We start from the raw sequence: 12,635 nt of genomic DNA on the forward strand, positions 1-12,635 counted from the left end.
CGTGTCTCTCTCCCTCTGTGTCTCTCTCTCCGTGTCTCTCTCCCTCTGTGTCTCTCTCTCCGTGTCTCTCTCCCTCTGTGTCTCTCTCTCCCCTCCCTCCCTCCTCTGGCTGACAGGTACTGTAGATGTGACCTCATTAACTAGAAAGTGGGTCTCATTTGAAAGTGAACGGAATAAATTGAGTCACTGCCTCCTGTGGAGAGGTAAAATAAACCCTTCCTCATTCTCCCTCTTCCCCGCCCTTCTCTCTCCCTCCTCCTGCAGAGTGCTGCATGCTGTATCTATTTTCCGGGGTCTCCTTGGCAGGCGAAGTGTTTGGCCTAACTATTTAACACACAGGCCCACTGACTGGGCTGCCTACATGCAGCGCTGCTTTCAGTAAATCAATCCCTGCTCTGAAAGAAAGAGGAAGAGATGCAGAGGGGATGAATACACAGACAAACTCTCTCTCGTTCTCTCTTTCCGGCAGCTCTTCAACTGCTGCAACATCCTCACTGAGTGTCACTCATGCCTACCCCATCATACAGGTTCTGTTGCCACATATACCAAACCGGATCCCAATCAGCAGAACCAGAATAGGACCTAACATCAAGCCAAACATAGCCCACCCTCCATCCCTCCACTTGTGCATGCTCCTGTCCCCTACTCCACAGCTGCTCCTGTCCCCAACTCCACAGCTGCTCCTGTCCCCTACTCCACAGCTGCTCCTGTCCCCAACTCCACAGCTGCTCCTGTCCCCTACTCCACAGCTGCTCCTGTCCCCAACTCCACAGCTGCTCCTGTCCCCAACTCCACAGCTGCTCCTGTCCCCTACTCCACAGCTGCTCCTGTCCCTATTCTCCACAGCTGCTCCTGTCCCTCCACAACTCCACAGCTGCTCCTGTCCCCAACTCCACAGCTGCTCCTGTCCCCTACTCCACATCTGCTCCTGTCCCCAACTCCACAGCTGCTCCTGTCCCCAACTCCACAGCTGCTCCTGTCCCCTACTCCACAGCTGCTCCTGTCCCCTACTCCACAGCTGCTCCTGTCCCCAACTCCACAGCTGCTCCTGTCCCCAACTCCACAGCTGCTCCTGTCCCCAACTCCACAGCTGCTTCTGTCCCCTACTCCACTGCTGCTCCTGTCTCCAACTCCACAGCTGCTTCTGTCCCTACTCCACAGCTGCTCCTGTCCCTACTCCACAGCAGCTTCTGTACCCTACTCCACAGCTGCTCCTGTCCCCTACTCCAAAGCTGCTTCTGTCCCCTACTCCACAGCTGCTTCTGTCCCCAACTCCACAGCTGCTCCTGTCCCCAACTCCACAGCTGCTCCTGTCCCTACTCCACAGCTGCTTCTGTCCCCTACTCCACAGCTGCTTCTGTCCCCTACTCCACAGCTGCTTCTGTCCCCTACTCCACAGCTGCTCCTGTCCCTACTCCCCAGCTGCTTCTGTCCCCTACTCCACAGCTGCTTCTGTCCCCTACTCCCACAGCTCCCCCCAACTCCACAGCTGCTTCTGTCCCTCAACTCCACAGCTGCTCCTGTCCCCAACTCCACAGCTGCTCCTGTCCCCTACACTCCACAGCTGCTCCTGTCCCCTACTCCACAGCTGCTCCTGTCCCCCTACTCCACAGCTGCTCCTGTCCCTAACTCCACAGCTGCTCCTGTCCCTACTCCACAGCTGCTCCTGTCCCCAACTCCACAGCTGCTTCTGTCCCCTACTCCACAGCTGCTCCTGTCTCCAACTCCACAGCTGCTCCTGTCCCCTACTCCACAGCTGCTCCTGTCCCCAACTCCACAGCTGCTCCTGTCCCTACTCCACAGCTGCTCCTGTCCCCAACTCCACAGCTGCTCCTGTCCCCAACTCCACAGCTGCTCCTGTCCCCTACTCCACAGCTGCTCCTGTCCCCTACTCCACAGCTGCTCCTGTCCCCAACTCCACAGCTGCTCCTGTCCCCAACTCCACAGCTGCTTCTGTCCCCTACTCCACAGCTGCTCCTGTCCCCTACTCCACAGCTGATCCTGTCCCCTACTCCACAGCTGCTTCTGTCCCCTACTCCACAGCTGTTCCTGTCCCCAACTCCACAGCTGCTTCTGTCCCCAACACCACAGCTGCTCCTGTCCCCTACTCCACAGCTGCTTCTGTCCCCTACTCCACAGCTGCTCCTGTCCCCAACTCCACAGCTGCTCCTGTCCCTACTCCACAGCTGCTTCTGTCCCCAACTCCACAGCTGCTCCTGTCCCCAACTCCACAGCTGCTCCTGTCCCTACTCCACAGCTGCTTCTGTCCCCAACTACACAGCTGCTCCTGTCCCCAACTCCACAGCTGCTCCTGTCCCTAACTCCACAGCTGCTTCTGTAAACTACTCCACAGCTGCTTCTGTCCCTACTCCACAGCTGCTCCTGTCCCCTATTCCACAGCTGCTTCTGTCCCTACTCCACAGCTGCTTCTGTCCCTACTCCACAGCTGCTCCTGTCCCCTACTCCACAGCTGCTTCTGTCCCCAACTCCACAGCTGCTCCTGTCCCCAACTCCACAGCTGCTTCTGTCCCCAACTCCACAGCTGCTTCTGTCCCCAACTCCACAGCTGCTCCTGTCCCCTACTCCACAGCTGCTTCTGTCCCCAACTCCACAGCTGCTCCTGTCCCCTATTCCACAGCTGATTCTGTCCCCAATTCCACAGCTGCTCCTGTCCCCTACTCCACAGCAGCTTCTGTCCCCAACTCCACAGCTGCTCCTGTCCCCTATTCCACAGCTGCTCCTGTCCCCAACTCCACAGCTGCTCCTGTCCCCTATTCCACAGCTGCTCCTGTCCCCAACTCCACAGCTGCTCCTGTCCCCTATTCCACAGCTGCTCCTGTCCCCAACTCCACAGCTGCTCCTGTCCCCTATTCCACAGCTGCTTCTGTCCCCAACTCCACAGCTGCTCCTGTCCCCTATTCCACAGCTGCTTCTGTCCCCAACTCCACAGCTGCTCCTGTCCCCTACTCCACAGCTGCTCCTGTCCCCTACTCCACAGCTGCTTCTGTCCCCAACTCCACAGCTGCTCCTGTCCCCTACTCCACAGCTGCTTCTGTCCCCAACTCCACAGCTGCTCCTGTCCCCTATTCCACAGCTGCTCCTGTCCCCAACTCCACAGCTGCTCCTGTCCCATATTCCACAGCTGCTCCTGTCCCCAACTCCACAGCTGCTCCTGTCCCCTACTCCACAGCTGCTCTTCTGTCCCCCAACTCCACAGCTGCTCCTGTCCCATCCCCAACTCCACAGCTGCTCCTCCACAGCTGCTCCTGTCCCCAACTCCACAGCTGCTCCTGTCCCCAATTCCACAGCTGCTCCTGTCCCCAACTCCACAGCTGCTCCTGTCCCCTATTCCACAGCTGCTCCTGTCCCTACTTCCACAGCTGCTCCTGTCCCCTATTCCACAGCTGCTTCTGTCCCCAACTCCACAGCTGCTCCTGTCCCCAACTCCACAGCTGCTCCTGTCCCCTACTCCACAGCTGCTCCTGTCCCCTACTCCACAGCTGCTCCTGTCCCCAACTCCACAGCTGCTCCTGTCCCCAACTCCACAGCTGCTTCTGTCCCCTACTCCACAGCTGCTCCTGTCCCCTACTCCACAGCTGATCCTGTCCCCTACTCCACAGCTGCTTCTGTCCCCTACTCCACAGCTGTTCCTGTCCCCAACTCCACAGCTGCTTCTGTCCCCAACACCACAGCTGCTCCTGTCCCCTACTCCACAGCTGCTTCTGTCCCCTACTCCACAGCTGCTCCTGTCCCCAACTCCACAGCTGCTCCTGTCCCTACTCCACAGCTGCTTCTGTCCCCAACTACACAGCTGCTCCTGTCCCCAACTCCACAGCTGCTCCTGTCCCTACTCCACAGCTGCTTCTGTTCCCTACTCCACAGCTGCTTCTGTCCCCTACTCCACAGCTGCTTCTGTCCCCTACTCCACAGCTGCTCCTGTCCCTACTCCACAGCTGCTTCTGTCCCCTACTCCACAGCTGCTTCTGTCCCCTACTCCACAGCTGCTTCTGTCCCCAACTGCCTGTCCCATATTCAGCTGCTCCTGTCCCTAACTCCACAGCTGCCCCTGTCCCCTGCTTCTGTCCCCACTCCAAAGCTGCTCCTGTCCCTACTCCACAGCTGCTCCTGTCCCCTACTCCACAGCTGCTTCTGTCCCTACTCCACAGCTGCTCCTGTCCCCTACTCCACAGCTGCTCCCCCAACTGTCCCCAACTCCACAGCTGTCCTGTCCCCTGTCCCCTACTCCACAGCTGCTCCTGTCCCCTACTCCAACTGCCACAGCTGCTCCTGTCCCCTACTCCACAGCTGCTTCTGTCCCCAACTCCACAGCTGCTCCTGTCCCCAATTCCACAGCTGCTCCTGTCCCCTACTCCACAGCTGCTCCTGTCCCCAACTCCACAGCTGATCCTGTCCCCTACTCCACAGCTGCTTCTGTCCCCTACTCCACAGCTGTTCCTGTCCCCAACTCCACAGCTGCTTCTGTCCCCAACACCACAGCTGCTCCTGTCCCCTACTCCACAGCTGCTCCTGTCCCCAACTCCACAGCTCTCCTGTCCCACAGCTGCTTCTGTCCCCACTCCACAGCTGCTCCACAGCTGCTCCTGTCCCCAACTCCACAGCTGCTCCTGTCCCTACTCCACAGCTGCTTCTGTCCCCTACTCCACAGCTGCTCCTGTCCCCAACTCCACAGCTGCTTCTGTCCCCTACTCCACAGCTGCTTCTGTCCCTACTCCACAGCTGCTCCTGTCCCTACTCCACAGCTGCTTCTGTACCCTACTCCACAGCTGCTCCTGTCCCCTACTCCACAGCTGCTTCTGTCCCCTACTCCACAGCTGCTTCTGTCCCCAACTCCACAGCTGCTCCTGTCCCCAACTCCACAGCTGCTCCTGTCCCTATTCCACAGCTGCTTCTGTCCCCTACTCCACAGCTGCTTCTGTCCCCTACTCCACAGCTGCTTCTGTCCCCTACTCCACAGCTGCTCCTGTCCCCTACTCCACAGCTGCTTCTGTCCCCTACTCCACAGCTGCTTCTGTCCCCTACTCCACAGCTGCTTCTGTCCCTAACTCCACAGCTGCTCCTGTCCCTACTCCACAGCTGCTCCTGTCCCCTACTCCAAAGCTGCTCCTGTCCCTACTCCACAGCTGCTCCTGTCCCCTACTCCACAGCTGCTTCTGTCCCTACTCCACAGCTGCTCCTGTCCCCTACTCCACAGCTGCTCCTGTCCCCAACTCCACAGCTGCTTCTGTCCCCTACTCCACAGCTGCTCCTGTCCCCTATTCCAACTCCACAGCTGCTCCTGTCCCTATTCCACAGCTGCTCCTGTCCCCAACTCCACAGCTGCTCCTGTCCCCTATTCCACAGCTGCTACTGTCCCCAACTCCAAGCTCCTGTCCCCACATCTGCTCCTGTCCCCAACTCCACAGCTGCTCCTGTCCCCTACTCCATAGCTGCTCCTGTCCCCTATTCCACAGCTGCTCCTGTCCCCAACTCCACAGCTGCTCCTGTCCCCTACTCCACAGCTGCTCCTGTCCCCAACTCCACAGCTGCTCCTGTCCCCCCTACAGCTGCTCCTGTCCCCACAGCTGCTCCTGTCCCCTAACTCCACAGCTGCTTGTCTGTCCCTACTCCACAGCTGCTTCTGTCCCCACTCCACAGCTGCTCCTGTCCCCTATTCCACAGCTGCTCCTGTCCCCAACTCCACAGCTGCTCCTGTCCCCTATTCCACAGCTGCTCCTGTCCCCAACTCCACAGCTGCTTCTGTCCCCTACTCCACAGCTGCTTCTGTCCCTACTCCACAGCTGCTCCTGTCCCCTATTCCACAGCTGCTTCTGTCCCTAACTCCACAGCTGCTTCTGTCCCTGCTCCTGTCCCCTACTCCACAGCTGCTCCTGTCCCCTACTCCACAGCTGCTTCCACAGCTGCTGTCCCCAACTCCACAGCTGCTCCTGTCCCCTACTCCACAGCTGCTTCTGTCCCCAACTCCACAGCTGCTTCTGTCCCCCCAACTCCACAGCTGCTCCTGTCCCCTAACTCCACAGCTGCTTCCTGTCCCCAACTCCACAGCTGCTCCTGTCCCCTATTCCACAGCTGATTGTGTCCCCAACTCCACAGCTGCTCCTGTCCCCTACTCCACAGCAGCTTCTGTCCCCAACTGCTCTCCACAGCTGCTCCTGTCCCCTATTCCACAGCTGCTCCTGTCCCCAACTCCACAGCTGCTCCTGTCCCCTATTCCACAGCTGCTCCTGTCCCCAACTCCACAGCTGCTCCTGTCCCCTATTCCACAGCTGCCTCCTGTCCCCAACTCCACAGCTGCTCCTGTCCCCTATTCCACAGCTGCTTCTGTCCCCAACTCCACAGCTGCTCCTGTCCCCTATTCCACAGCTTCTCCTGTCCCCAACTCCACAGCTGCTCCTGTCCCCTGTCCCTGTCCCCATTCCACAGCTGCTCCTGTCCCCAACTCCACAGCTGCTCCTGTCCCCTATTCCACAGCTGCTTCTGTCCCCAACTCCACAGCTGCTTCTGTCCCCAACTCCACAGCTGCTCCTGTCCCCTATTCCACAGCTGCTCCTGTCCCCAACTCCACAGCTTCTCCTGTCCCCTATTCCACAGCTGCTCCTGTCCCCTATTCCACATTTGCTCCTGTCCCCAACTCCACAGCTGCTCCTGTCCCCTATTCCACAGCTGCTCCTGTCCCCAACTCCACAGCTGCTCCTGTCCCCTATTCCACAGCTGCTTCCTGTCCCCAACTCCACAGCTGCTCCTGTCCCCTATTCCACAGCTGCTCCTGTCCCCAACTCCACAGCTGCTCCTGTCCCCAACTCCACAGCTGCTCCTGTCCCCTATTCCACAGCTGCTTCTGTCCCCAACTCCACAGCTGCTTCTGTCCCCAACTCCACAGCTGCTCCTGTCCCCTATTCCACAGCTTCTCCTGTCCCCTATTCCACAGCTGCTTCTGTCCCCAACTCCACAGCTGCTCCTGTCCCCTACTCCACAGCTGCTGCTCCTGTCCCCCCAACTCCACAGCTGCTCCTGTCCCCTATTCCACAGCTGCTCCTGTCCCCCCTAACTCCACAGCTGCTCCTGTCCCCTATTCCACAGCTGCTTGTCTGTCCCCCCCAACTCCACAGCTGCTTCTGTCCCCAACTCCACAGCTGCTCCTGTCCCCTATTCCACAGCTGCTCCTGTCCCCAACTCCACAGCTGCTCCTGTCCCCTATTCCACAGCTGCTCCTGTCCCCTATTCCACAGCTGCTCCTGTCCCCAACTCCACAGCTGCTCCTGTCCCCTATTCCACAGCTGCTTCTGTCCCCAACTCCACAGCTGCTTCTGTCCCCAACTCCACAGCTGCTCCTGTCCCCTATTCCACAGCTGCTCCTGTCCCCTATTCCACAGCTGCTTCTGTCCCCAACTCCACAGCTGCTCCTGTCCCCTACTCCACAGCTGCTTCTGTCCCCAACTCCACAGCTGCTCCTGTCCCCTATTCCACAGCTGATTCTGTCCCCAACAGCTTCTTCAGCTGCTCCTGTCCCCTACTCCACAGCTGCTTCTGTCCCCAACTCCACAGCTGCTCCTGTCCCCTATTCCACAGCTGCTCCTGTCCCCAACTCCACAGCTGCTCCTGTCCCCTATTCCACAGCTGCTCCTGTCCCCAACTCCACAGCTGCTCCCCTATTCCACAGCTGCTTCTGTCCCCAACTCCACAGCTGCTGTCCCTATTCCACAGCTGCTCCTGTCCCCAACTCCACAGCTGCTCCTGTCCCCTATTCCACAGCTGCTTCTGTCCCCAACTCCACAGCTGCTCCTGTCCCCTATTCCACAGCTGCTCCTGTCCCCAACTCCACAGCTGCTCCTGTCCCCAACTCCACAGCTGCTCCTGTCCCCCCCCCTAACTCCACAGCTGCTCCTGTCCCCTATTCCACAGCTGCTTCTGTCCCCAACTCCACAGCTGCTTCTGTCCCCCCAAACTCCACAGCTGCTCCTGTCCCCTATTCCACAGCTGCTTCTGTCCCCAACTCCACAGCTGCTCCTGTCCCCTATTCCACAGCTGTCTCCTGTCCCCTATTCCACATTTGCTCCTGTCCCCAACTCCACAGCTGCTCCTGTCCCCTATTCCACAGCTGCTCCTGTCCCCAACTCCACAGCTGCTCCTGTCCCCTATTCCTGCTCCCCCCCAACTCCATTCCACAGCTGCTCCTGTCCCCAACTCCACAGCTGCTCCTGTCCCCAACTTCCACAGCTCCTGTCCCCTAACTCCACAGCTGCTCCTGTCCCCAACTCCACAGCTGCTCCTGTCCCCTATTCCACAGCTGCTTCTGTCCCCAACTCCACAGCTGCTTCTGTCCCCAACTCCAGAACTGCTCCTGTCCCCTATTCCACAGCTTCTCCTGTCCCCTATTCCACAGCTGCTTCTGTCCCCAACTCCACAGCTGCTCCTGTCCCCTACTCCACAGCTGCTTCTGTCCCCAACTCCACAGCTGCTCCTGTCCCCTATTCCACAGCTGCTCCTGTCCCCAACTCCACAGCTGCTCCTGTCCCCTATTCCACAGCTGCTTCTGTCCCCAACTCCACAGCTGCTTCTGTCCCCAACTCCACAGCTGCTCCTGTCCCCTATTCCACAGCTGCTCCTGTCCCCAACTCCACAGCTGCTCCTGTCCCCTATTCCACAGCTGCTCCTGTCCCCTATTCCACAGCTGCTCCTGTCCCCAACTCCACAGCTGCTCCTGTCCCCTATTCCACAGCTGCTTCTGTCCCCAACTCCACAGCTGCTTCTGTCCCCAACTCCACAGCTGCTCCTGTCCCCTATTCCACAGCTTCTCCTGTCCCCTATTCCACAGCTGCTTCTGTCCCCAACTCCACAGCTGCTCCTGTCCCCTACTCCACAGCTTCTTCTGACCCCAACTCCACAGCTGCTCCTGTCCCCTACTCCACAGTTGCTTCTGTCCCCAACTCCACAGCTGCTCCTGTCACCTATTCCACAACTGTTCCTGTCCCTACTCCACAGCTGCTTCTGTCCCCTACTCCACAGCTGCTTCTGTCCCCAACTCCACAGCTGCTTCTGTCCCTACTCCACAGCTGCTCCTGTCCCCTACTCCACAGCTGCTTCTCTCCCCAACTCCACAGCTGCTCCTGTCCCTACTCCACAGCTGCTCCTGTCCCCTACTCCACAGCTGCTTCTGTCCCTACTCCACAGCTGCTCCTGTCCCCTCCATACTCCACAGCTCCACAGCTGCTTCTGTCCCCTCCACAGCTGCTTCTGTCCCCTACTCCACAGCTGCTCCTGTCCCTACTCCACAGCTGCTCTGTCCCCTACTCCACAGCTGCTTCTGTCCCCAACTCCACAGCTGCTCCTGTCCCCTACTCCACAGCTGCTTCTGTCCCTAACTCCACAGCTGCTCCTGTCCCAGCTGCTTCTGTCCCTACTCCACAGCTGCTTCTGTCCCCAACAGCTGCTCAGCTGCTGCTCCTGTCCTGCTCCCTGTCTATTCCACAGCTGCTCCTGTCCCCAACTCCACAGCTGCTCCTGTCCCCCACAGCTACTCCACAGCTGCTCTGTCCCCAACTCCACAGCTGCTCCTGTCCCCAACTCCACAGCTGCTCCTGTCCCCTACTCCACAGCTGCTCCTGTCCCCTACCACAGCTGCTCCTGTCCCCTACTCCACAGCTGCTCCTGTCCCCTACTCCACAGCTGCTTCCTGTCCCCAACTCCACAGCTGCTCCTGTCCCCTAACTCAGCTGCTTCTGTCCCCAACTCCACAGCTGCTCCTGTCCCAGCTGCCCAACTCCACAGCTGTCCCCTACTCCACAGCTGCTCCTGTCCCCAACTCCACAGCTTCTCCTGTCCCCTATTCCACAGCTGCTCCTGTCCCCAACTCCACAGCTGCTCCTGTCCCCTATTCCACAGCTGCTCCTGTCCCCAACTCCACAGCTGCTCCTGTCCCCTATTCCACAGCTGCTCCTGTCCCCAACTCCACAGCTGCTCCTGTCCCCTACTCCACAGCTGCTCCTGTCCCCTATTCCACAGCTGCTCCTGTCCCCAACTCCACAGCTGCTCCTGTCCCCTACTCCACAGCTGCTCCTGTCCCCTCCACAGCTCCACAGCTGCTCCCCCTACTGTGCTCCTGTCCCCAACTCCACAGCTGCTCCTGTCCCCTACTCCACAGCTGCTCCTGTCCCCTACTCCACAGCTGCTCCTGTCCCCAACTCCACAGCTGCTCCTGTCCCCTACTCCACAGCTGCTTCTGTCCCCAACTCCACAGCTGCTCCTGTCCCCTATTCCACAGCTGCTCCTGTCCCCAACTCCACAGCTTCTCCTGTCCCCTATTCCACAGCTGCTCCTGTCCCCAACTCCACAGCTGCTCCTGTCCCCTATTCCACAGCTGCTCCTGTCCCCAACTCCACAGCTGCTCCTGTCCCCTATTCCACAGCTGCTCCTGTCCCCAACTCCACAGCTGCTTCTGTCCCCAACTCCACAGCTGCTCCTGTCCCCTATTCCACAGCTGCTCCTGTCCCCAACTCCACAGCTGCTCCTGTCCCCTATTCCACAGCTGCTCCTGTCCCCAACTCCACAGCTGCTCCTGTCCCCTATTCCACAGCTGCTCCTGTCTCACACTGGATCTAATACTACAGAACACCAGACCTCACCCAAACCAATCTGATAGTCTAATACTGCAGAACACCAGACCTCACCCAAACCAGTCTGATAGACTAATACTACAGAACACCAGACCTGACCCCAAACCTATCTGATAGACTAAAACTGCAGAACACCAGACCTGACCCCAAACCTATCTGATAGACTAATACTGCAGAACACCAGACCTCACCCAAACCAGTCTGATAGACTAATACTGCAGAACACCAGACCTGACCCAAACCAATCTGATAGTCCTGGTACTGCAGAACACTAGACCTGACCCAAACCAATCTGATAGTCTAAAACTGCAGAACACCAGACCTGACCCAAACCAATCTGATAGACTAATACTGCAGAACACCAGACCTGACCCAAACCAATCTGATAGACTAATACTGCAGAACACCAGACCTGACCCAAACCAATCTGATAGACTAATACTGCAGAACACCAGACCTGACCCAAACCAATCTGATAGTCTAATACTGCAGAACACCAGACCTGACCCAAACCAATCTGATAGTCCTGGTACTGCAGAACACTAGACCTGACGCAAACCAATTTGATAGTCTAAAACTGCAGAACACCAGGCCTGACCCAAACCAATCTGATAGACTAATACTGCAGAACACCAGACCTGACCCAAACAAATCTGATAGACTACTACTGCAGAACACCAGACCTGACCCAAACCCCTATGATAGACTAATACTGCAGAACACCAGACCTGACCCAAACCCCTATGATAGACTACTACTGCAGAACACCAGACCTGACCCAAACCCCTATGATAGACTAATACTGCAGAACACCAGACCTGACCCAAACCCCTATGATAGACTAATACTACAGAACACCAGACCTGACCCAAACCCCTCTGATAGACTAATACTGCAGAACACCAGACCTGACCCAGACTAATATTACAGAACACCAGACCTGACCCAAACCAATCTGATAGACTAATACTACAGAACACCAGACCTGACCCAAACTAATCTGATAGACTAATATTACAGAACACCAGACCTGACCCAGACTAATATTACAGAACACCAGACCTGACCCAAACCAATCTGATAGACTAATACAAAGAACACCAGACCCGACGCAAACCCCTCTGATAGACTAATACTACAGAACACCAGACCTGACCCAAACCCCTCTGATAGACTAATACTACAGAACACCAGACCTGACCCAAACCCCTCTGATAGTCCTGGTACTACAGAACACCAGACCTGACCCAAACCCCTCTGATAGACTAATACTACAGAACAACAGACCTGACCCAAACCCCTCTGATAGACTAATACTACAGAACACCAGACCTGACCCAAACCCCTCTGATAGACTAATACTACAGAACAACAGACCTGACCCAAACCCCTCTGATAGACTAATACTACAGAACAACAGACCTGACCCAAACCCCTCTGATAGACTAATACTACAGAACAACAGACCTGACCCAAACCCCTCTGATAGACTAATACTACAGAACACCAGACCTGACCCAAACCCCTCTGATAGACTAATACTGCAGAACACCAGACCTGACCCAAACCCCTCTGGACAGACCCCATAGGAAAATATTATTATGATGTTGTGATGCTACACTTTATTGTGTGTGTGTGTGTGTGTGTGTGTGTGTGTGTGTGTGTGTGTGTGTGTGTGTGTGTGTGTGTGTGTGTGTGTGTGTGTGTGTGTGTGTGTGTGTGTGTGTGTGTGTGTGTGTGTGTGTGTGTGTGTGTGTGTGTGTGTGCGTTCGTGTGCGTTTCTCACCAGCAATAGCAGCAGCACCATGTCGGCGTGGTCACACACACATGCCACGTGCAGGGCTGTCCAGAGGTCCTCATCCTGCAGGTTGACGTTAAGCCCTCGCTCAATCAAAACCTCTGCAGCAAACACGTTGTCATGACGAGCACACTATGGGATAGAGAGAGAGAGAGAGAGAGAGAGAGAGAGAGAGAGAGAGAGAGAGAGAGAGAGACAGATGAAGA

General features: G+C 57.3%; 1 protein-coding gene across 1 annotated transcript in view; it reads right to left on the reverse strand.

Moving 5' to 3' along the window:
* The window catches only part of LOC118366619 (unconventional myosin-XVI-like), a 332,663-nt gene that overhangs the window by 265,195 nt on the left and 54,833 nt on the right, over positions 1–12,635 (reverse strand). The window contains exon 4 of the mRNA XM_052493304.1: positions 12,418–12,561. Within this exon, the coding sequence (XP_052349264.1) occupies positions 12,418–12,561 (144 nt within the window). The remainder of the gene's footprint in view (positions 1–12,417; positions 12,562–12,635) is intronic.

This window comes from Oncorhynchus keta, chromosome 34 (assembly GCF_023373465.1).
Source record: "Oncorhynchus keta strain PuntledgeMale-10-30-2019 chromosome 34, Oket_V2, whole genome shotgun sequence".
In the NCBI taxonomy this organism is placed as follows: Eukaryota; Metazoa; Chordata; class Actinopteri; order Salmoniformes; family Salmonidae; genus Oncorhynchus; species Oncorhynchus keta.